The sequence below is a fragment of the Mesoplodon densirostris genome, chromosome 13, assembly GCF_025265405.1.
Source record: "Mesoplodon densirostris isolate mMesDen1 chromosome 13, mMesDen1 primary haplotype, whole genome shotgun sequence".
Lineage (NCBI taxonomy): Eukaryota > Metazoa > Chordata > Mammalia > Artiodactyla > Ziphiidae > Mesoplodon > Mesoplodon densirostris.
In genome coordinates, this window is record NC_082673.1 from 48,467,469 (window position 1) to 48,494,249 (window position 26,781).

Here is a 26,781-nt window from a genome sequence, read left to right on the forward strand (position 1 = left end):
TGGAGTGAGTGGGCTGGGATATTCTCCTAACTCAGATTGGGGAGTGTGGTGAGGCATCAGCTGCTAGGGCAGAATTCTCTCTGACCTGTATATTGGCAAGCCAGCACACACACCCTCTTTGTGAGTGGAGCCAAGGCTTCTCCAGCCTTTCTATTTGTCCCAATGGTTCTCCCAGAAGCCAAAGGAAGTTGAGATGTGCTTATCTCCTCTACATCGGACCCAGGACGGGGACACCCAGTCTGTGCCTTGATTCCCTGACTTCCCAGGGCAAGAGTCTCCCTATGCAGTCTTTCTTTTCCTCTTAAATCCTTCCCAGGTGCACAGGTCCCAACCAGACGATATTTTTCCCATCCTACCCAGTTGCAGGGGACTATTTCTTGAATCCTGTGTTGTATAAGAGTTCTTCTGCCAGTTTCCAATTAGTTTTTTTAATGAGAATTTTTCCATATGTAGGTGTATTTTTGATGTGTTTATGGAGGCAGGTGAGCTCCATGTCCTCATATTCTGCCATCTTGATCCTCCTCCCTGAAATATTTATTTTGAAAGATGGCTTTCCTTCTTTTTAAAATAACCATGCCATTAACCAGTAACCATTTCAGAAAAATATTGATTTCTATAAGCAAATATAAGGTTTTGCATTTATGTCTATTATATTTCAACTTACTACCTTGGGATCAATATGTATTCCATACCTTTAATTTTAATTGTAACATCCAATGTAATATTTATTCTAACCAACTGAAAAATGTGTTAACCATGCCTTTTCCTCTGTCTAAATTATTTAAAAATAATTAGATAATGACAGGAACAATTACATGGAAGTTTCCATAGGAGACTGCCTTTGTGCTTAAATTCTTACCTTTGAAGAGAGCATACCTTTCTAAAATGTCTCCCAGAAGAAGCAATAACATTTCACTTAATTTTTCAACAATTACTGTCCTAAAGAAGTTTATAATGATATGCTTTTGGGAACAGCTTTTTTTTTTTTTTTCTAGCATCCTTACTGGAGTATAATTGCTTTACAATGGTGTGTTACTTTCTGCTTTATAGCAAAGTGAATCAACTTTACATATACATATAACCCCATATCTCCTCTCTCTTGCATCTCCCTCCCATCCTCCTTATCCCACCCCTCTAGGTGGTCACAAAGCACTATGCAGATATCCCTATGCAGCTGCTTCCCACTAGCTATCTATTTTACATTTGGTAGTGTATATATGTCAGTTCTACTCTTTCACTTCATCCCAGCTTACTCTTCCCCCTCCCCGTGTTCTCAAGTCCATTCCCTAAGTCTGCATCTTTATTCCTGTACTGCCCCTAGGTTTTTCAGAAATATTTTTGTTGTTTTCTAAGATTCCATATATAGGTGTTAGCATACAGTATTTGTTTTACTCTTGCTGACTTACTTAACTCTGTATGACAGACTCTAGGTGCACCCACCTCCCTTCAAATAACTCAATTTCCTTTCTTTTATGGCTGAGTAATATTCCACTGTATATATGTGCCACATCTTCTTTATCCATTCATCTGTCAATGGATACTTAGGTTGCTTCCATACCCTGGCTATTGTAAATAGTGCTGCAATGAACATTGTGGTACGTGACTCTTTTTCAATTATGGCATTCTCAGGGTATATGCCCAGTAGTGGGATTGCTGGGTCATATGGTAGTTCTATTTTTAGTTTTTGAAGGAACCTCCATACTGTTCTCCATAGTGAACGTATCAATTTACATTGATACACAAACAGTGCAAGAGGGTTCCCTCTTCTCCACACCCTTTCCAGCCTTTATTGTTTGTAGATTTGTTTATGATGGCCATTCAGACTGGTGTGAGGTGATACTTCATTGTAGTTTTGATTTGCATTTCTCTAATGATTAGTGATGGCGAGCATCCTTTCATCTGTTTGTTGACCATCTGTATGTCTTCTCTGGAGAAATATCTATTTAGGTCTTCTGACCATTTTTGGATTGGGTTTTTTGTTTCTTGATATTGAGCTGCAAGAACTGCTTATAAATTTTGGAGATTAATCCTTTATCCGTTGCTTCATTTGTAAATATTTTTCCCATTCTGAGGGTTGTCCTTTCATCTTGTTTATGGTTTCCTTTGCTGTGCAAAAGCTTCTAAGTTTCATTAGGTCCCATTTGTTTGTTTTTCTTTTTATTTCTCTTTCTCTAGGAGGTGGGTCAAAAAGGATCTTGCAGTGATTTATGTCACAGCAAGAGTGTTCTACCTATGTTTTCCACTAAGAATTTTATAGTGTCTGGCCTTATGCTTAGGTCTTTAATCTATTTTGAGTTTATTTTTCTGTATGGTGTTAGGGAGTGTTCTAAATTCATTTTTTTACATGTAGCTGTCAGGTGTTCCAGCACCATTTATTGAAGAGGCTATCTCTTCTCCATTGTGTATTTTTTCCTCCTTTATCAAATATAAGGTGACCATATGTGCATGGGTTAACCTCAGGTCTTTCTATGCTGTTCTATTGATCTATATTTCTGTTTTTGTGCCAGTACCATACTGTATTGATTACTGTAGCCTTGTATTATAATCTGAGGCCTGAGGTGTGATTCCTCCAGCTCCTTGCTGAAGATTGCTTTGGCTATTCAGGGTCTTTTGTGTTTCCATACAAATTGTGAATTTTTTTGTTCTAGTTCTGTTAAAAATGCCATTGATAGTTTGGTAGGGATTGCATTGAATCTGTAGATTGCTTTGGGTAGTATAGTCATTTTCACAATGTTGATTCTTCCAATCCAAGTACATGGTATATCTCTCCATCTGTTTGTATCATCTATAATTTCTTTCATCAGTTTCTTATAGTTTTCTGCATACAGGTCTTTTGTCTCCTTAAGTAAGTTTATTCCTATGTATATTATTCTTTTTGTTGCAATAGCAAATGAGAGTGTTTCCTTAATCTCTCTTTCAGATTTTTTATCATTAAGGTATAAGAATGAAAGAGATTTCTGTGCATTAATTTTGTATCCTTGTACTTTACCAAGTTCATTGATTAGCTCTAGTAGTTTTCTGGTAGCATCTTTAGGATTCTCTATGTATATTATCATGTCATCTGCAAACAGTGACCCCTTTATTATTCTTTTCCAGTTTGGATTCCTTTTATTTCTTTTTCTTCTCTGATTGCTGTGGCTAAAACTTCCAAAACTATGTTGAATAATAGTGGTGAGTCTGGACAACCTTCTTTGTTTCTGATCTTAGAGGAAATGGTTTCAGTTTCTCACCATTGAGAACGATGTTGGCAGTAGGTTCATCATACATGGTCTTTATTATGTTGCCATAAGTTCCCTCTATGCGTACTTTCTGGAGGGATTTTTATATAAATGAGTGTTGAATTTTGTCAAAAGCTTTCTCTACTTCTATTGAGATGCTCATATGGTTTTTCTACTTCATTTTGTTAATATGGTGTATCACATTGATTAATTTGCATATACTGAAGAATCCTTGCATTCCTGGGATAAACCCCACTTGATCATGGTGTATGATCCATTTAATGTGCTGTTGGATTCTATTTGCTAGTATTTTGTTGAGGATTTTTGCAGCTATGTTCATCAGTGATATTGGCACACAGTTTTCTTTCTTTGTGACATCTTTTTCTGGCTTTGGTATCAGGGTGGTGGTGGCCTTGTAGAATGAGTTTGGGAGTATTCCTAACTCTACTATATTTTGGAAGAGTTTGAGAAGGATAGATGTTAGCTCTCCTGTAAATGTTTGATAGAATTCGCCTCTGAAGCCATCTGGTTTGGGCTTTTGTTTCTTGCCAGATTTTGCATCACAGTCTCAATTTCACTGCTTGTGATTGGTCTGTTTATATTTTCTATTTCTTCCTGGTACAGTTTTGGAAGGTTGTGCTTTTCTAAGAATTTGTCTATTTCTTCCATGTTGTCCATTTTATTTCCATATAGTTGCTTGTAGTAATCTCTCATGATCCTTTGTATTTCTGCAGTGTCAGTTGTTACTTCTCCTTTTTCATTTCTAATTGTGTTGATTTGTCTTCTCCCTTTTTTTCTTGATGAGTCTGGCTAATGGTTTATCAATTTTGTTTATCTTCTCAAAGAACCAGCTTTTAGATTTATTGATCTTTGTTGTCATTTCCTTCATTTCTTTCTCATTTATTTCTGATCTGATCATAATGATTTCTTTCCTTCTGGTAAATTTAGGGTAATTTTGTTCCTTTTCTCTAATTGCTATAGGTGTAAGGTTATGTTTTTTTCTTGTTGTTTTTTTTTTTGTGGTATGTGGGCCTCTCACTGTTGTGGCCTCTCCCATTGTGTAGCACAGGCTTCTGGTGCACAGGCTCAGTGGCCATGGCTCACAGGCCCAGCTTCTCCGTGGATGTGGGATCTTCCCAGACCTGGGAAAGAACCTGTGTCCCCTGCATCAGTAGGCGGACTCTCAACCACTGTACCACCAGGGAAGCCCAAGATTATGTTTTTTTATTTGAGATGTTTCTTGTTTCTTGTGTTAGGATTGTATAGCTATAATCTTCTCTCTTAGAACTGCTTTTGCTGCATCCCGTAGGTTTTGGGTCATCGTGTTTTCATTGTCATTTGTTTCTAGTTATTTTATGATTTCCTCTTTGATTTCTTCAGTGATCTCAGTTATTTAGTAGTGTATTTTTTATCCTCCATGTGTTTGTAATTTTTGCAGATTATATTCTGTAATTGGCATCTAGTCTTATATCTTTGTGTTTGGAAAAGATACTTGATATGATTATAAATTTCTTAAATTTACCAAGGCTTGATTTCTGACCCAAGATATGATCTTTCCTGGAGAATGTTCCATGAGCACTTGAGAAGAATGTGTATTCTGTTGTTTTTGGATGGAATGTCCTATAAATATCAATTAAGTCCATCTTGTTTAATGTATCATTTAAAGCTTGTGTTTCCTTATTTATTTTCAGTTTGGATGATCTGTCCATTGGTGAAAGTTGGGTGTTAAAGTCCCATAATACAGTTGTGTTACTGTCAATTTCCCCTGTTATGGCTGTTAGCATTTGCCTTATATATTAAGGCACACCTATGTTAGGTGCATAAATATTTACACTTGTTTTATCTTCTTCTTGGATTGATCCCTTGATCATTATGTAGTGTCCTTCTTTGTCTCTTGTAATAGTCTCTATTTTAAAGTCTATTTTGACTGATATGAAAATTACTATTCCAGCTTTGTTTTGATTTCCATTTGCATGGAATATCTTTTTCCATCTCCTCACTTTCATTCTGTATGTGTCCCTAGATCTGAAATAGGTCTCTTGTAGACAACGTACATATGGATCTTGTTTTTGTATCCATTCACCCAGTCTATGTCTTTCAGTTGGAGCATTTAATCCATTTACATTTAAGCTAGTTATCAATATATGTTCCTATTACCATTTTCTTAATCGTTTTGGGTTTGTTATTGTCAGTCTTTTCCTTCTCTTGTGTTTCCTGCCTCGAGAAGTTCCTTTAGCATTTGTTGTAAATCTGGTTTTGTGGTGCTGAATTCTCTTAGCTTTTGCTTGTCTGTAAAGGTTTTAATTTCTCCATCGAATCTGAATGAGATCCTTGCTGGGTAGAGTAATCTTGGTTGTAGTTTTTTCCCTTTCATCACTTTAAATATGTCCTGCCACTCCTTTCTTGCTTACAGAGTTTTTACTGAAAGATCAGCTGTTTACCTTATGGGGATTCCCTTGTGTGTTATTTGTTGTTTTTCCCTTGCTCTTTTAATAGTTTTTTCTTTGTATTTAATTTTTGTTAGTTTGATTAATGCATGTATTAGCATGTTTCTCCTTGGATTTATCCTATGTGGGACTCTCTGCACTTCCTGGACTTGGTTGACTATTTCCTTTCCCATATTATGGAAGTTTTCAACTATAATTTCTTCAAATATTTTGTCATTCCCTTAGTTTCTCTCTTCTTCCTCTGGAAGCCCTATCATTTGAATGTTGTTGCATTTAATATTGTTCCAGAGTTCTGTGAGACTGTCCTCACATCTTTTCTTTTTTCTTTATTTTGCTCTGAGATATTTATTTCCACTATTTTATCTTCCAGGTCACTTATACGCTCTTCTGCCTCAGTTATTCTGCTATTGATTTCTTTTAGAGAATTTTTAATTTCATTTATTGTGCTTTTCATCATTGTTTGTTTGCTCTTTAGTTCTTCTAGGTCCTTGTAAAATGTTTCTCATATTTTCTCCATTCTACTTCCAAGATTTTGGACCACCTTTACTATCAGTACTCTGAATTCTTTTTCAGGTAGACTGCTTATTTCCTCTTCATTTGTTTGGTGTGGTGGGTTTTTACCTTGCTCCTCATCTGCTGTATGTTTCTCTGTCTTTTCATTTTGCTTAACCTACTATGTTTGGGTTCTCCTTTTCATAGGGTGCAGGTTTGTAGTTCCTATTGTTTTTGGTGTCTGCTCCCAGTTTCTAAGATTGGTTCATTGGGTTCTGTAGGCTTCCTTGTGGAGGGGACTGGTGCCTTTGTTCTGGTGGCTGAGGCTGGGTCTTGTCTTTCTGGTGGGCAGGACCACATCCGGTGATGTGTTTTGGTTTGTCTGTGACTTTTTTTATAATTTTAGGCAGCCTCTCTGCTAATGTCTGAGGTTGTGTTCCTGTCTTGCTAGTTGTGTGGCATAGGGTGTCGAGCACTGTAGTTTGCTGGTCATTGGGTGGAGCTGGGTCTTAGCATTGAGATGGAGATATCTTGGAGAGCTTTTGCCATTTGATATTATGTGGAGCCAGGAGGTCTCTGGTGGACCAGTATCCTGAACTCAACTCTCTCACCTCAGAGGCACAGGCTTGACACCCTGGTGGGGCACCAAGACCCTGTCAGCCCCACATCTCAGAAGAGAGAAAGAAAGGAAGAAAGAGAGAAAGAAAGAAAGAAAGAAAGAAAGTTATTAAAAAATAAAATATTAATATATAATATATATTATATAATTATATATAATATAATATATAATATATATTATATAATATAATAAAATATTAAAAAATTAAAAATGAAAAAGTAATAAAAAAGGAAAGAAACAAAGAAAGAAACAAACAAAGAAAGAAGAGAGAAACCAAACCAAAAAACAAATCCACCAATGAGAACAAGTGCTAAAATCTATACTAAAAAATAAAAATAAAAGGACAGACAGAACCCTAGGACAAATGGTAAAATCAAAGCTATTCAGACAAAATCACACAAAGAAGAAAACACATACACACTCAAAAAGAGAAAGAGGATTGCTTCCCTGGTGGTGTAGTGGTTTAGAGTCCACCTGCCAATGCATGGGACATGGGTTCGTGCCCCAGTACAGGAAGATCCCACATGCCACGGAGCGCCTGGGCCCGTGAGCCATGACCACTGAGCCTATGTGTCCAGAGCCTGTGCTCCACAATGGGAGAGGCCATGACAATGAGAGGCCCTCATACCACAAAAAAAAATTTTTTTTAAGAGAAAGAGGAAAAAGAAAAAAAAATATATATATAATATATATATATATATATATATATATATATATATATATATCTTAAAAAAAGGAAGAGTGCAACCTAATCAACAAACAAATCTACCAATGATAATAAAGTCTAGATACCAAACTAAGATAAACATAAAACCAGAAAAAATTGAGAGACAGAAAGAAAACCCCAAGTCTACAGTTGCTCCCAAAGTCCACTGCCTCAATTTTGGGATGACTCGTTGTCTATTCAGGTATTCCAGAGATGCAGGGCACATCAAATTGACTGTGGAGATTTCATCCACTGCTCCTGAGGCTGCTGGGAGAGATTTCCCTTTCTCTTCTTTGTTCGAACAGCTCCTGGTGTTCAGCTTTGGATTTGGCCCCTTCTCTGTGTGGAGGTCGCCTGAGGGCATCTGTTCTTCACTCAGAGAGGATGGGGTTAAAGGAGTAGCTGATTAAGGGGCTCTGGCTCACTCAAGCTGGGGTGGGAAGGAGGGGTATGGACTGTGGGGCGAGCCTGCGGTGGCAGAGGCCGACGTGATGTTGCAACAACCTGAGACACGCCATGTGTTCTCCCAGAGAAATTGTCCCTGGATCATGGGACCCTGGTAGTGGCAGGCTGCACAGGCTCCTGGGAGGGAAGGTGTGGTTAGTGACCTGTGCTTCCACCCAGGCTTCTTAGTGGCTGCAGCAGAAGCTTTAGCATTTCATATCCATCTCTGAGGTCTGCACTGATAGCCGCAGCTCACACCCGTCTCTGGAGTTCATTTAGGCAGTGCTCTGAATCCCCTCTCCTCACGCATCCTGAAACAATGGTCTCTTCCTTCTTAGGCAGTTTCAGACTTCTTCCCGGAATCCATCCCGGCTAGCTGTGGTGCACTAGCCCCCTTCAGGCTGGGTTCACACAGCCAATCCCAGTCCTCTCCCTGGGATCTGACCTCCAAAGCTGGAGCCTCAGCTCCCAGACCCCACCTGCCCCGACAGATGAGCAGACAAGTTTCTCAGGCTGGTGAATGCTGGTCGGCACTGGTCTTCTGTGCGGGAATCTCTCCATTTTGCCCTCTGCACCCCTATTGCTGTGCTCTTCTCCGTGGCTCCAAAGCTTCTCCCCCACCACCCCTAACTCTGCCCATGAAGGGGCTTCCTAGTGTGTGGAAACTTTTCCTCCTTCACAGCTCCCTCCCAGAGGTGTAGGTCCCATCCCTATTCTTTTGTCTCTATTTTCTCTTTTTTCTTTTGCCCTACCCAGGTACATGGGTAGTTTCTTGTGTTTTGGGAAGTCTGAAGTCTTCTGCCGGTGTTCAGTAGGTGTTCTGTAGGAGTTGTTCCACATGTAGATGTATTTTTGATGTATTTGTGCAGAGGAAGGTGGTCTCCATGTCTTCTCTGCCATCTTGAAGGTCTCTCGGAACAACTTTTTATTGAATCAGTTGTGTATGTAAATCCAGCTTCATTTTTTCCCTATTTTTGTAAGATAAAAAGAATAATGGTAACCCTCCAGGTTTTTTTTTTCTTTTTTAATGAAAGTATATTGACTCTTTAGTTAGTCTCATTTGAAAATTTGTCAGTTTTATTCATTTATTGTGTAAACTTTCATCTGATATTTTGTTTTATCATTACCTAAAGGCAAACATGTATTTATTTCAATATTTTTACTTTTCAGAATATTTTTCTCAGCATTTGGGCGAGTATGAGAATGTACTAACAGCACTTGAAGATTTAAATCTTTCCATCCTGAAGGCAATGGGAAAAACAAAAAGAGTAAGGAAATTTGATTATTGTCTATAAAATCTCTTCAAAATATCTTTCTCTTGAAAATCATAACTAGTTCCTAATGTATCATAGAAGTATAGATTTGTTTTTATCACTGATAAGTTATTTTTTGATATAAATGAGTTATTTTTTGATATAAATTTTATTCATTCACAATGCAATTACAAAAAACTTACCAGATGCCAGATACTGTGCTTCATGCTAAGGATACAAAGAGCTGTTCAAATGGCTCTTATTCTGATGGGGAGATAAGTGTGTAAATAAGTGATTACAACATAGCACAACAGAGAGAATTACAAGATAGAATACCTTATTCATGCTGGAGGAGATGACATCTGAGCAATTTGAATTAAAAGAAATAGTTATCAGAGTCCCCGAAGAGGCTGCTCCTTTAACCCTGTCCTGTCTGAGCGAAGAACAGACGCCCTCCGGCGACCTACATGCAGAGGCGGGGCCAAATCCAAAGCTGAGACCCAGGAGCTGTGAGAACAAAGAAGAGAAAGGGAAACCTCTCCCAGCAGCCTCAGAAGCAGCGGATTAAAGCTCCACAATCAACTTCATGTACCCTGCATCTGTGGAATACATGAATAGACAACAAATCATCCCAAATTGAGGAGCCAGGAGTCAGTGCTGTGCCTCTGAGGTGGGAGAGCCAACTTCAGGACACTGGTCCACAAGAGACCTCCCAGCTCCACATAATATCAAACGGCAACAATCTTCCAGAGATCTCCATCTCAACACCAGCACCCAGCTTCACTCAACGACCAGCAAGCTACAGTGCTGGACACCCTATGCCAAACAACTAGCAAGACAGGAACACAAGGCCACCCATTAGCAGAGAGGCTGCCTCAAATCATAAAAAGTCCGCAGACACCCCAAAACACACCACCAGACGTGGATCTGCCCACCAGAAAGACAAGATCCAGCCTTATCCACCAGAACACAGGCAGTAGTCCCCTCCACCAAGAAGCCTACACAACCCACTAAACCAACCTTAGCCACTGGGGACAGACACCAAAAACAACGGGAACTACGAACCTGCAGCCTGCAAAAAGGAGACCCCAAACACAGTAACATAAGCAAAATGAGAAGACAGAAAAACACCCAGCAGGAGAAGGAGCAAGATAAAAACCCACCAGACCTAACAAATGAAGAGGTAATAGGCAGTCTATCTGAAAAAGAATTCAGAATAATGATGGTAAAGATGATCCAAAATCTTGGAAATAGAATAGACAAAATGCAAGAAACAGTTAACAAGGACCTAGAAGAACTAAAGACGAATCAAGCATCGATTAAAAACACAATAAATGAAATAAAAAATACTCTAGATGGGATCAATAGCAGAATAACTGAGGCAGAAGAACGGATAAGTGAGGTGGAAGATAAAATAGTGGAAATAACTGCTGCACAGCAAAATAAAGAAAAAAGAATGAAAAGAACAGAGGACAGTCTCAGAGACCTCTGGGACAACATTAAACGCACCAACATTCGAATTATAGGGGTTCCAGAAGAAGAAGAGAAAAAGAAAGGGACTGAGAAAATATTTGAAGAGATTATAGTTGAAAACTTCCCTAATATGGGAAAGGAAATAGTTAATCAAGTCCAGGAGGCACAGAGAGTCCCATACAGAATAAATCCAAGGAGAAATACACCAAGACACATATTAATCAAACTGTCAAAAATTAAACACAAAGAAATCATATTAAAAGCAGCAAGGCAAAAACAACAAATAACACACAAGGGAATCCCCATCAGGATAACAGCTGATCTCTCAGCAGAAACTCTACAAGCCAGAAGGGAGTGGCAGGACATACTTAAAGTGATGAAGGAGAAAAACCTGCAACCAAGATTACTCTACCCAGCAAGGATCTCATTCAGATTTGATGGAGAAATTAAAACCTTTACAGACAAGCAAAAGCTGAGAGAGTTCAGCACCACCAAACCAGCTGTACAACAAATGCTAAAGGAACTTCTCTAGGCAAGAAACACAACAAAAGGAAAAGAACTACAATAACGAACCCAAAACAATTAAGAAAATGGGAATAGGAACATACATATCAATAATTACCTTAAATGTAAATGGACTAAATGCTCCCACCAAAAGACACAGACTGGCTGAATGGATACAAAAACAAGACCCATATATATGCTGTCTACAAGAGACCCACTTCAGACCTAGAGACACATACAGACTGAAAGTAAGGGGATGGAAAAAGATATTCCATGCAAATGGAAACCAAAAGAAAGCTGGAGTAGCAATTCTCATATCAGACAAAATAGACTTTAAAATAAAGACTACTAGAAGAGACAAAGAAGGACACTACATAATGATCAAGGGATCAATCCAAGAAGAAGATATAACAATTGTAAATATTTATGCACCAAACATAGGAGCACCTCAATACATAAGGGAAATATTAACAGCCATAAAAGGAGAAATCGACAGCAACACAATCATAGTAGGGGACTTTAACACCCCACTTTCACCAATGGACAGATCATCCAAAATGAAAATAAATAAGGAAACACAAGCTTTAAATGATACATTAAACAAGATGGACTTAATTGATATTTATAGGACATTCCATCCAAAAACAACAGAATACACATTTTTCTCAAGTGCTCATGGAACATTCTCCAGGATAGATCATATCTTGGGTCACAAATCAAGCCTTGGTAAATTTAAGAAAATTGAAATTGTATCAAGTATCTTTTCCGACCACAATGCTATGAGACTAGATATCAATTACAGGAAAAGAGCAGTAAAACATACAAACACATGGAGGCTAAACAATACACTACTTAATAACGAAGTGATCACTGAAGAAATCAAAGAGGAAATTAAAAAATACCTAGAAACAAATGACAATGGAGACACGACGACCCAAAACCTATGGGATGCAGCAAAAGCAGTTCTAAGAGGGAAGTTTATGGCAATACAATCCCACCTTAAGAAACAGGAAATATCTCGAATAAACAACCTAACCTTGCACCTAAAGCAATTAGAGAAAGAAGAACAAAAACATCCCAAAGTTAGCAGAAGGAAAGAAATCATAAAAATCAGATCAGAAATAAATGAAAAAGAAATGAAGGAAATGATAGCAAAGATCAATAAAACTAAAAGCTGGTTCTTTGAGAAGATAAACAAAATTGATAAACCATTAGCCAGACTCATCAAGAAAACAAGGGAGAAGACTCAAATCAATAGAATTAGAAATGAAAAAGGAGCAGTAACAACTGACACTGCAGAAATACAAAAGATCATGAGAGATTACTATAAGCAACTCTATGCCAATAAAATGGACAACCTGGAAGAAATGGACAAATTCTTAGAAATGCACAACCTGCCAAGACTGAATCAGGAAGAAATAGAAAATATGAACAGACCAATCACAAGCACTGAAATTGAAACTGTGATTAAAAATCTTCCAACAAACAAAAGCCCAGGACCAGATGGCTTCACAGGCGAATTCTATCAAGCATTTAGAGAAGAGCTAACACCTATCCTTCTCAAACTCTTCCAAAATATAGCAGAGGGAGGAACACTCCCAAATTCATTCTACGAGGCCACCATCACCTTGATACCAAAACCAGACAAGGATGTCACAAAGAAAGAAAACTACAGGCCAATATCACTGATGAACATAGATGCAAAAATCCTCAACAAAATACTAGCAAACAGAATCCAACAGCACATTAAAAGGATCATACACCATGATCAAGTGGGGTTTATTCCAGGAATGCAAGGATTCTTCAATATACGCAAATCAATCAATGTGATACACCATATTAACAAACTGAAGGAGAAAAACCATATGATCATCTCAATAGATGCAGAGAAAGCTTTTGACAAAATTCAACACCCATTTATGATAAAAACCCTGCAGAAAGTAGGCATAGAGGGAACTTTCCTCAACATAATAAAGGCCATATATGACAAACCCACAGCCAGCATCGTCCTCAATGGTGAAAAACTGAAACCATTTCCACTAAGATCAGGAACAAGACAAGGTTGCCCACTCTCACCACTCTTATTCAACATAGTTTTGGAAGTTTTAGCCACAGCAATCAGAGAAGAAAAGGAAATAAAAGGAATGCAAATGGGAAAAGAAGAAGTAAAGCTGTCACTGTTTGCAGATGACATGATACTATACATAGAGAATCCTAAAGATGCTACCAGAAAACTACTAGAGCTAATCAATGAATTTGGTAAAGTTGCAGGATACAAAATTAATGCACAGAAATCTCTGGCATTCCTATATACTAATGATGAAAAATCTGAAAGTGAAATCAAGGAAACACTCCCATTTACCATTGCAACAAAAAGAATAAAATATCTAGGAATAAACCTACCTAAGGAGACAAAAGACCTGTATGCAGAAAATTATAAGACACTGATGAAAGAAATTAAAGATGATACAAATAGATGGAGAGATGTACCAAGTTCTTGGATTGGAAGAATCAACATTGTGAAAATGACTCTACTACCCAAAGCAATCTACAGATTCAATGCAATCCCTATCAAACTACCACTGGCATTTTTCACAGAACTAGAACAAAAAATTTCACAATTTGTATGGAAACACAAAAGACCCCGCATAGCCAAAGCAATCTTGAGAACGAAAAACGGAGCTGGAGGAATCAGGCTCCCTGACTTCAGACTATACTACAAAGCTACAGTAATCAAGACAGTATGGTACTGGCACAAAAACAGAAAGATAGATCAATGGAACAGGATAGAAAGCCCAGAGATAAACCCACGGACATATGGTCACCTTATCTTTGATAAAGGAGGCAGGAATGTACAGTGGAGAAAGGACAGTCTCTTCAATAAGTGGTGCTGGGAAAACTGGACAGGGACATGTAAAAGTATGAGATTAGATCACTCCCTAACACCATACACAAAAATTAGCTCAAAATGGATTAAAGACCTAAATGTAAGGCCAGACACTATCAAACTCCTAGAGGAAAACATAGGCAGAACACTCTATGACATAAATCACAGCAAGATCCTTTTTGACCCACCTCCTAGAGAAATGGAAATAAAGACAAAAATAAACACATGGGACCTAATGAAACTTCAAAGCTTTTGCACAGCAAAGGAAACCATAAACAAGACGAAAAGACAACCCTCAGAATGGGAGAAAATATTTGCAAATGAAGCAACTGACAAAGGATTAATCTCCAAAATTTATAAGCAGCTCATGCAGCTCAATAGCAAAAAAACAAACAATCCAATCCAAAAATGGGCAGAAGACCTAAATAGACATTTCTCCACAGAAGATATACAGACAGCCAACAAACACATGAAAGGATGCTCAACATCTTTACTCATTAGAGAAATGCAAATCAAAACTACAATGAGATATCATCTCACACCAGTCAGAATGGCCATCATCAAAAAATCTAGAAACAATAAATGCTGGAGAGGGTGTGGAAAAAAGGGAACACTCTTGCACTGCTGGTGGGAATGTGAATTGGTACAGCCGCTATGGAGAATGGTATGGAGGTTCCTTAAAAAACTACAAATAGAACTACCATATGACCCAGCAATCCCACTACTGGGCATATACCCTGAGAAAACCATAATTCAAAAAGAGACATGTACCAAAATGTTCATAGCAGCCCTATTTACAATAGCCCGGAGATGGAAACAACCTAAGTGTCCATCATCGGATGAATGGATAAAGAAGATGTGGCACATATATACAATGGAATATTACTCAGCCATAAAAAGAAATGAAATTGAGCTATTTGTAATGAGGTGGATGGACCTAGAGTCTGTCCTACAGAGTGAAGTAAGTCAGAAAGAGAAAGACAAATACTGTATGCTGACACATATATATGGAATTTAAGAAAAAAATGTCATCAAGAACATAGGGGTAAGACAGGAATAAAGACACAGACCTACTAGAGCATGGACTTGAGGATATGGGGAGGGGGAAGGGCAAGCTGTGACAAAGTGAAAGAGCGGCATGGACATATATACACTACCAAACGTAAGGTAGATAGCTAGTGGGAAGCAGCCGCATAGCACAGGGAGATCAGCTCGGTTCTTTGTGACCGCCTGGAGGGGTGGGATAGGGAGGGTGGGAGGGAGACGCAAAAGGGAGGGGATATGGGAACATATGTATATGTATAACTGATTAAATTTGTAAAATAAAAAAAAAATTAATATAAATGAATGTATATGCAAAATAGAAACAGACTCACAGATATAGAAAACAAATTTGTGGTTACCAAAGGGGAGAGGGGAAGGAGGAGGGACAAAAAAAAAAAAAAAAAAAAAAAAAAAAGAAAGAAATAGTTATAACTAGGTCAAGGAGAACCAGATACAAGTAACACCAGGTACAAATGCCCTCTGTCAGGAGGGACACAGGGCATTCTAGGAATTGAAGATGGCCAATAAGGTTAAAATAGAGAAAATCCAAGAGTGGCAATGTGTGAGGTAAAACTGGTGTTGTAGGGAGGGGTCGCATTTTTCACAATGTTGCTGGTAAACCTAAAGATTTAGACTTGTATCCTTAATGCAAATAAATTAGCCATTTTAAAAAGAGGTATGAAAACTCATGTAGTCTTTTGAAAAGACTGTGTAAGAATTAGCTTGGGATTAGGGTGGAGATTGTGGAAGAATAGAATTAAGAAGATGAGTAGGAGGCTAGCTCACTAATCCAGATGAGAGGTGTTGGTAGTTTGGCAGTACTGGCAGAACAAATGGAGAAACATAAGTGAATTGTATATATATTTGAGATCCCGTCAATAGAATTTGGAGAAGGATTGAATATGCAGACTGGGAGGGAAGGAATTCTCAAGAATAAATCTTAGTTTTCAGCTTGTGCTCCTGGACAGTGGCACTATCTAGACAGAGAATGCTAAAAGAGGACCAAGTTTAATGAGATAAGATCATAAGTTATTTTTTAGACATATTGGATCTAAACTACATTTGAGACATCTAAGGAAAGTCAAATAAGCCATTGGATACATAGATCTAGACCTGAGAAATGAAGTCTAGACTGGAGATATACAATATCTGAACTGTTTGTGGTTAGGCAAAGAACTTGAGTGATATGTCATCTGAAGAGAGACTATAAAATAAAAAGAGGAGGGAACCTAACACTGAGCTTTAAGGAACTTCAGCTTTAATGGTGAGTAGAGGGGAAAGAGCTAGCAAGAGTGTCTGAGATGGAATGGGAAGAAAGGTAGGAGGAAAGACAGGAGAGTATAGTGTCCAGAGCTGAAGAAGAGAGTTTCATAAAGTAGGAGGTGGACAATAGTGTTGACTTCTATGAAGAGGTCAAGAGAGATGAGAATTAAGATTTCCACTATCAGTAATTCAAAAAAGACATTTTAGCATATAGAGTGCATAACAAGAAATTTAAAAAATTAAAGAATATACAGAATTTCTGGATAAAGACACCACAGATTAATACATACAAGTAGTTCAGCTTGCTCTTGAAGCTCCATGAAAAAGACTGAAATTAGATTTTTAATGGGGAAATTTATAGCAGCAAAATTTGGAAACTGAAAAGCAAATGGGCAACCAATAGTTGATAGAAGACCTGAGATATTTGACTGCTTGACCTGGACTGAGCAAAAGGAGAAAACCACCAACTTGAGTTGTAGAAAGGCTCAGGAATTGGTGTCACTAGTAGCCACTGGGAAACAAGGGGAATAGTAGGGCTAAAACAAGGTGACCTATTCGAAATTTGAGTAGGAAGCAGTTAGAGTCCCCCGATCCCCTGTTCTTCTCTACCCAGATAAGCAACTGCGTCTTTATCAATCCAGGTAGAAAACATACTCTTGTTCTCTGAAAAGGTAAAAGAGAGCCCTGAGGTGGTGTCAGTGATAGCTGAGGGATTAAATAAAAGTTTATATACTGCATGAAAAGACATCCAGCTCTTTTCCATAACTTAACTCCGAGTGTGGCAACCAGACATATATCCTCCTGACAGAAAGAAGACGTTGTCTCTGAGAAGTCTAACCAATACAAGAGAAAAGTCCTACGAATCCTCCAGTAATGGAGCTTGGCCTGATCTCTCCTTCCATTGTATAATCAGCTTGTTTTTATCCCTTCCCTAAATATGCAGTCAGCCAAGTGTCATCAAACTTCTTACAGGAAAGAAAGAGTCCAAAACAAACTGAAAAAGAAGGAGGGAGGGAGGGACTAAGACAGCATTCTATGCAGGAAGATGAAAACTTCAAGGTAATGTCCTCAGCCTCTTTCAAGAGATAAGAGAAGATATAGCATCCATGAAGCAAGAATAGTATGACAAACAGTGGGCAACCAGAAAATAAGAAAGTGCTTTTGGAAATTTAAACAAGAGAGCAGAAATAAAGACTTAACAGAGTTTTGGAAAATAAAGTTTAAAAAGTCTGCCAAAAAGTAAAGCAAAATAGTAGATGAAAAAATGGAATATCAGTCTAGGATCTCCTATATCCAAACAACAAATCTCAGAAAAAGAAAACAGGAAAATGAAATCTAAATACATTTTATCTTGACCTCTTCAGGAACATTTGGAAACTGTATAAAATTTTATCACTTGGGACCTTATCTCCAGAAATGGTAATTTTTAAAACCTCTGCTTGATATGGCTGGCTTGTCTTTGTTTAGATCTTATCTTAAATAAAATGTTCTCATAAAGGTCTTCTCTGACCATCTTATCTAAGAGAGGCTGTCTTTTTAGAGTAACTCATTTCCTTGCTGGCAATTATTAGCATGAGTAACTATATATATTTTTTGTTTATTTGCTGTCTATAAGGAGGGAGAAAGGCAGTGTCTTTTTTGAACACCCAGAGTCTAGCAATTGAAATGAACCTGCAATTAAAATGAACTCAATAAAAATGTATTGATTGGCTAAATAATTGATGAAGTAGATATTCATACAGCTCCAAAGGCTAAATAATTTTGCTCCTAAAAGAAAAATAGTTCCTAAGTTCATTTAGGAAGCTTTCAAATTTCTACTTAATCAAGGATAAGCTCCTTGATTTAAAAAAAAAGAAAGAAAATCAGAAATAGTCAAAAATAAAATTAAAAAGGTTACTTGCATGATATCTCAAAATGAGTGAAACACAGGAGTTTTGACATTTTTCAAGCCACTGTTAAACTGACATTTTCTCCATACTGTCTAGCACAAAGAACCCTTCTGACTGAGACTCTCTTTTGAGAGTCCTTATATATTTTTACCCAGATGAAAAGTCCTGTCTCAGTAGGAAGGGCTGACTGTTCTAAGTTTTTAAGAAAAATAAAATGCAAGCCATTTGTGGTCTATCTTCACTGGCAATACATTTGCCTGCTGCGTGAGAGAATGGACAAAATGGGTTCCATCTGCTTAACTTAAATTCCAGGAGGTAACTCAGGACCTATATAATCTGTTAACATTATTTTCCCTTCTTCCTCCTCCTCCTTTAACCCCAGCCCTTCAATACATCCTTAAAGAGTTACCTGGATTATTTTACTTTGCTTATTTTTTTAGAACAAGCACCACAGGTCAAGTTTCAAATGGTCTTGAAAGCCTTGAATGTAGCTAAAACCAGAACTTCCTGAATTTGAATTACACACACACACACACACACACACACACACACACACACACGCACGCAAATTGGATTTGTCAATTTGTTTTTCTTCTTTCTATAGTGGGGTGATAAGTAACTTATACCATCAGTATGTGATGTGCTTGTAATCTCAAAGCACATGTAGAATTCTGCTGCTTAAGCTAAAATTTAAATGGGATATCCTTAAGGCTTATTAGTAAGGCTTAAAAGGAGATTATAATAATCTAAAATGAAGAATGGTGTTCTTAAAATAATTATTTAGGGTGTGATGGTCACATTGCTGAGTGAAGCTACATCTATATATAAAGTGCATATTTATACTATTTAGTTTTCTCCTAAAAGTTATTTTTCAAATAAGCACATCCTCCAATACATCGTCAATGATTTTAAGAAAAAATAGACTTGAGTCCTAGCATTGCTGAGCATCTGTCTCTCCCTTGCTTCTTGCATCTGCCTTTGGGATCCAAGTTGTTTGTCTCCCTGACATCTGTAGATGTTTTCATTTCAAACTTTCTATCTCTCCTCTATCCTTATTTCCTTACATTTAGCATCTGGGCCTCCCAGGGCTCCATAATTCTTTCACTAGTTAAAAATTATAATCATTTCATTTATGAGAAGTCTTATTATAAAGAAGAAATAGCAATAGGTCTCAGAATTCCTATCTGGGGAAAGCATCATTAATTACTATTTTTATATTGGATTTATCATTATAAATTTCCCTTATTCCAGGCAGAGTATAGGTGCTGAAATACTACCGTGTATGGAATAGTGAAACCCTCTTAAGCTCATGGAAGAAACACCCTCTTAGGCTTATAGAAGTCAGGCACTTTCATTCTTCACTATAGTTTCATTACAATCCTTTCAAGTATTCATGAAAAATAAAATGAAAAATATATTCTTAGACTTCAGAGCAAGCATAGGAAAACATTTTCCAAAAAGCTTATTTGACATCCCATTTGCTCTTTAAGATGATCTTTAGTGTAATGTGTTTAGGGAATGGGAGACAGAGATTCAGGGCATGGAAAATAGGAGAGAAATATCTTGAGGTTGTAAATTTGGCTCTATAGCAGAGAAACCCTCTGTCAGGCCTAAGCCTTAGAATTTCTTTCAAACTTGGCCAGACTTTTGCCCAGCCTGGCAAAGGGGAATTCCAGGTCCTTGGAAAGTCTGCTTCATTAAGTCATGGAGGACAGCGTCCGCTAGGAGACCCAGGTCTCCTGAAGGATTCTGAAGTATTTGCTGACTTATAGAGTGAGAATCCTGGGCAGAGGAACTTGCCATCTCTGTCTGGGGAAGGAGGGGGCAGAACTGAGATCACCTGACCCAGTTCATGTGAGTATGACTTTGGGGTTAATTTAAAGGTGAGATTATGGGTAGGGTACAGACCATGGGGTGGGTATTAGTTCAGGCAAAGAACATCAACAAGGTGGTAGTTAAGAAGGTAAGGGACAGAAGCTCACAGTGAAGTCAAAGCAGGCTCAGAACTTGGATTGGCACCCACTTGGCAACCGTATCATTAGTTTTTTCTATTGCCCACAGCCCTGTCAAACTACCTGACCACTGACTTACTTCCCTGAGCCAAGTTACCAAAGTCCAATGTGTCTTCTTTCCTGTTAGTTTAAGGCTAGAGTAGCTTTGACCAAAAAGGGAATGAGAATTAACAATAAGTGCCAGCTAACATTTATATAGTGCCTTAGAGTTTTCAACATCCTTTAATACACATTATTTCATTTATTTTTTTGTAACATCCTAGTGAGAAACGTTAGGCAAATGAAAATATACTTATTTCAAAAAAGTAGAAACTGAGTCACAAAGTGCTTAGTTGCTTTATTAATATCATAAATTTAGTGAGACTTAAGCCAAGTGATTTTTGTTTGAAATTTTTTGAGGTTTATGTGGCTTCATATTGAACGTATTACAAACATGTAATTCTAAGCTGTATCATGGCACAAAAAATTTCTGTTGTTAGATAAATTTGCTCTTTGAAACAATTAAACTCTTCAGAATTTGGCTGTGGATGAGCAAAGGCTGGAGACTTCCAGCTTCTCTGATAAAGTTACTTTCAATTTTGAAAGTGAACGAATAGGTGCCCAGAGCCTAGGGTAATATAAGAAGAAAGTATGTAAGAAATTATAGTCAGAAGTAGATGATAATTAAATGCTAAAATAATTAAATGCTAAAATCAAAAGATGAATGGTACATATGCAACATTCTAGACAAGGAAGTTCATACATTTTAAAATACATAGTCTAATGTCATCAGAGAAATAGATGGAGCTTTAATTGGAAAACAAGGGAAGTTACATGCCATATTTAGCTTTTTACTTGGAGAATAAATATACCCAAAAGAAAAGCTAATATACCCGAGACCAATAAGCAAAAATATTGGTGGCCCTCTGAGCTCTGGGTAGATTTATAAAGGACCCAATAGCATCCAAGTAGAAGTCCAACTGATTTTTTCCCAAATAACCACCTAACTATTTCAACGCTTTTCATTCTTTATCTACTCACTTAAAATACCACATTTACCATTTGCTATATACATATTTATACTTGAGTCTGTGTCCAAGCTAAATGTCCTGTTCCACTGATAAAACTGTATATTCTAGTTTTATTAACACATTGAATTCTTGCTTGAATACTTGGGGATATTTGAAAATGTGAAAGTGCAAGTCTACCCTGGTTGCTCTTCTTTACCAAACAATTGTCTTTTTTTTGGTTTGTTTTGTCATTATATAAGTTTTATATTGTTTTTTTCCAATTCTAAAGAAAAATTCCATGGGAATTTTTATTGGATTTGCATTCCTTTTGTAAAGTGATTTTGAGAGATTGTCATCTTATGCCTTCCTGCGCAGGTACATACATATTTCTTCATTTATCCAAGCTTCCTTTTAGGTCTCATTAAATGTTTTGATACTTCATATAGTTTCAAAACATGTCTTGTTCAATCAACTTATAGATATTCTATATTTTTGTCGCTTCTATAAATGGTCTGCCTCTCCATATTCCTACCTTTATATTGGTGGTATATTGCAAAATGATTGATTTTTTGTATATAAGTTTGGTAACTAGGTTAGCTACTATCTTGAGTAGCTGCTCCATCTGTGACAGTCTATTTATCTTCATTAACTGATATTACAGGCTTGAACACTGAGATCCATTGTCACTTAGTGAAAGGACTAACCTATCTCATCTGTCTTCCAGAGAAATCTAACCAGTCGCTACATTGTCTTGAGCTTTCTGGCTCACTGTATACCATTTTTCTAATCTGAAATTTAAAGCTTCACTTTATGCCTATTTTTATCATGTAAAGTTTCAAAATCTTCTTCAGTGTCACAAGGCCATAATAAGTGTGACTCTACATTTAAAATCTTATATCTTAGTGGAACAGGTTAATTTCCCAGATTATCAAATAAAGCTTTAAAATGGTTTCACAAAATACTACAAATACAAACTTGTAGAAGACATAAATAGATTCTTTATATTTTTATTGGAAGAGGAAAAACAAATAATAAAACAGTGAACAAATAACATATTTAATAAACTGCTAATGCATTAATATAGGCTATGAATAAACTTGATGTTCAAGAACAATAGTCAAATAAAACTTCAGTGGGTGGAGGTGAGACTTAAGCAAGAAAGTGAGAATGGGCAGGACTTTAATAGAGAAAGAATCTAGAAGAGCCTGCACATCTTTGACCTTTTAAGTAGGCAGTTTGGGAGCCTGGTTTTGCCAAAGGCCTTCATTCATGTCCACAAGAGGCTATGGTTTATCAGTGGATAGGGTCTAGTTATGTTGACTGCAATTTGTTACCTTTTACCTTATTTACTGTTTCCTGAATGAGTATGTAAACAGCAAGCAGTGATCTTGCATATAATCTTGAGTTGAGAGGACTTGAAAAAAACAACTCAACAAATTCCTAGAACTGTGACAGTTAGAGGCTCCAGGTAAATCTCTGGTGTAACCCAATGCCATAGGGATCTTTATAAATAATCCCTTTTTTTCATGATCGTTTTTTATTTTTAGACAATCCTACCAATCCTTTCAACTCTACTCCCTTTCTTTCACCAAACCAGAAAAAAGATATGGTGAGAAATTATTGTATTTTCTGTCATGTACTTCTTATAGTTTTGGAGTTGTTTATTTCCTTCATGGGAATCTTTTAAGTTTATCTTTATTAAATTGCTGACTGGAACACTTATGTTCTTAATAGAAGTTGGGAGTTAATTTTCTGCCTAACGACGTAATGAGTACAAAGTATACTACTTTATTTAAACAGAAAAGGAGGTTTGCTTAAGGATATATCTCTGAACTACAGTTGCATTCATGAAGTAATAGCCTTATTTCTGAGGAACTGATCTTTGAAATGTTCCAAGATAGATAAGGTAAAGAGAAATTAATACAAACATTTTTAGGGGATACACAGCTCAGCATGTGATTCCTTCTGTCATGAGAGTAAAATTTGATATGACTCATTTCTTTTGCCTAAAGTGTAAAAGTGCAGAGGGAGAGATTAAAACTTGGTCTGTGTTGTATTTCTCAGATCCAACAGGCATCAGTTATTATCATGTTGAAGTTGTTCTTTCCCTTTCCTGTTTGCTATTGCATACAAAAAATGTTAAATATTATTTGAAGAATATTTACTTTTTCCAAAGTCCTTATTTGAATAGTATATTCAAAAACAAAATAAATATGTGGTACATTATACCTGTGCTTCCTGTGTGGCTACAAGGTAATAAAGCTCATGGCCACATAGTGTTGTATGATGTCCCCTTTGGAATGATTTATTTAGTGATCTGACAGTTGTGTACTAGCATATTCCCTGTAGCTCTAATGGCCCTATAGTGCTGTAGCATGGTCTGAGGTCTCTGGTGTGGTTCAAAAGTGACACACTCTTAGAGTTTCTTTGAACTTGAACAGTATTCAGTTTGAATTTCTGTTATAGATCATATTTACTTTTCAAGACATTCACTAGCCCTGTAAATGGTGTGACTTCTGACAGTATGGGAAGGAGTTTGTTTTCAGTAACTTTACACATATGTGTCTGAATACTAGCTGTGTGTTTTTACTCTGTGAGATTGAATGTCTATTCAGGCAACCTTTTAGCTTTTCTTTTTAAACCAGAATAATAATAATAAAGCTAACATTTATTGAGCAATTACAACTTATCAAAGACTATGCCAACACTTTTAGTTTAATATCTTATTTAATTCTAATATTTTATTAGGTAGGTTCTGCTTTGTTCGTGTAGTGAATAATGAAACTGAGGAAAAAACTTTTAGGTCATACAGCTAAGATGTAGACAATAATCGCAAAACTGATGCCTTATGAATTTCTTCATAGCTTTCTTGGCTTGGATCTACCATGGTTTCTAGTCAATTTCTTGAAAAGATGCCAAAAAACATGATTGGTTAGAGAGAAAAGAAAAAATATTTTAAGACTTGTTAGTTATAACAATTATCTACTGCTGTGTAACAAAAATTTTCCCTAAATTACCAGTTATTTCATGCAGTTTTTGAGGGTCAGGAATTCAGGAGTTGCTTAACTGGGTGATTCTGACTCAGAGCTTATAGTCAAGATTTGAGTAGAGACTGCAGTCATCTTCAGGAGCTTGAAGAACTGCTTCTGAACATCTGTTGGAATATTCAGAGGGAATAGAGAGTCAGTCATGTAGCTTTAGCTCCTCATCATGTGAGCCTCTCCTTAATGCAGCTCATATGACATGGCAGCTGGCTTTCTCCAGAGCAAGACCCAAAAAGAGGAAAAGACAAAGACAGTCAGGCAAACAGACATACAGAGAGAGATTAAGATGAGAGAGAGACTATGATTATAATATAACCTTGGCAGTAACATCCTATCACTTTTACCACATTCTGTTCATTAGGAGCAAGTCATTAAATCTAGCCCTCCTCAAGGGGAGGAGAATTAAACTCCACTTATTCAAAGGAAAGATATCATAGAGTATGTGTACATATCGTTAAAACCACTGTAATAGTTAACTTTTAACTGTGTTTGTATGTGTGTGTGTGTTGAGATGGAGTGGTGAAAGGGAATCTTTACCTGTTTTTTTCCTCTGTTAATATTTGCCTCCATTAAAAGAAACCAAATTGATTTTTTAAAACCGACATACATGTCCATTCCTCATCTTAGTTGAGTATTAATAATGCTGAAAGATAGTGAGAATCAAATATGTTTTTAGAACTGTGCCTCAAGCCACATATACAAATGTATGTATGATGAAATAGGTATCAAAAGAGCCAAAACATGCATAAGAAGAGAGGAAATACATGTTTATGTGTTTGAATTAATATTAAAGATGACTAGTCTAAAATAAACTTTTAAGGAACTACTTCATAAGTACCAGCTTTCAAAGAGTGTTTCAGTTTTTCTTTTAATAACTGAAAATCCATGACTTTTAGGAATGACTCCATTCAGTCACTCATTCAGCAGAAATGCTGTACTAGGAAGTTGAAAGGAATTTAAGTTTTACCACACAATGTCCTCAAGAGGCTTACCATAGAGTAGAATGGGTAATGCAGGACTGTCTGTAATGCAAAACTTTGACAGATTTGATAAGAATGGTTCAAACCACGTGGTAAGAATAGAAAATTGGAATGCATCTCTTTGTCCAGCTAATCTGGAAAGTTACCAAGGAGTGAATGGCATTTCAGCTGAACTTCAAAGAACAGAAATCTCTGTCTATGGGTAGAGATTGCTGGAGTAATAGTGGGAATGGAATTCACTTTCAGGAAAACAAATAACATAAGCAAATGTGTGAGAAACAGTGTATTTTCATGGAAATACAGGGAATCATGCATGTTTGAAGCATAAGGCTATTTTGGTTGTTAGTGGGTTTTCAGGCTGAAAGCCAAACTGGTTGAAAATTTAGTTTAATTGTTAAGCAGAGGAGGGACATTGAAAATTTAACAGAGGGAATATTCAGTACAGTGGAGGTCAATTAAGAGAGCTCTTACTTCTCTCATATATATTTATTTGGTTTCCCAGCTGTAACCTCTAAATTCAGGATAATATTTACTCCAGTCATAGTATTGATTTTTATTCTTTTAAAGAAAAGTTACTGTGTCCATTCTGCCATTTTGTGCATATTTTTGTGTATGTGAATTTAGGTGATTTTTATGAATTCTACAGCTTTTTCAACAAGAATTACATATCCACACAGAAAAAAATATAATGCAACTATTTAAAAAAATAACTTTTTAAAAAGTGGTTTTTTTTTTTTTTTTTTTTTTTTTGCGGTACGTGGTCCTCTCACTGTTGTGGCCTCTCCCGTCGCGGAGAACAGGCTCTGGACACGCAGGCTCAGCGGCCATGGCTCACGGGCCCAGCCGCTGCACGGCATGTGGGATCTTCCCAGACCGGGGCACGAACCCGTGTCCCCTGCATCGGCAGGTGGACTCTCAACCACTGCTCCACCAGGGAAGCCCAAAAAGTGTTATTCTTGATCTGATTTTTTTTTTTTTGGTTGTTAACAGTAAAATGAATTAAGACAAGGTTGCCAGCACTGTTTTCCTATTTGGATATATTTTTGTGTACTCCAAAAGTAGTGGATAAAGACCAAGAATTTTTGGCTTATAACAGCAAACAGTTATGCAAAGTGTTCAGAAAATATTTATGTGAGGATTTTTCTTTCTTTTCTCAGGAATATCAAAATATGTAAGTGATCATTCTTTCTTCCTCACATGGTCATATTATTTTTCTATATTACTCTGAAAATCAGTATCTCAATTACATGAAATGTGGGTAGGTGAGGGAGTAACTCACAGGTATTATCTCTATTAAAGCAGAGAAGTGCATTCTGATTTGCCTTAAGATTCAGTCAAATATGGGTAATAATAACAATCTTATTGTAGTAAACATGTGTTAGCATCATGACTTCTATCTTAAGAAAAACATTATATCACTAAATATCACACCTATCAAATTTTCTTTGTAATATATACAATATTTAAAATGACATTATAACAATAAAAATATTTTTAAATGAAAAAAAATCACCCAT

The 26,781-nt window shown here is 36.8% G+C and overlaps 1 protein-coding gene across 1 annotated transcript in view; it reads left to right on the top strand.

The window, feature by feature from the left end:
* NECAB1 (N-terminal EF-hand calcium binding protein 1) overlaps window positions 1-26,781 on the top strand; it is a 232,355-nt gene that overhangs the window by 108,502 nt on the left and 97,072 nt on the right. The window contains exon 5 of the mRNA XM_060116144.1: window positions 9,097-9,194. Within this exon, the coding sequence (XP_059972127.1) occupies window positions 9,097-9,194 (98 nt within the window). The remainder of the gene's footprint in view (window positions 1-9,096; window positions 9,195-26,781) is intronic.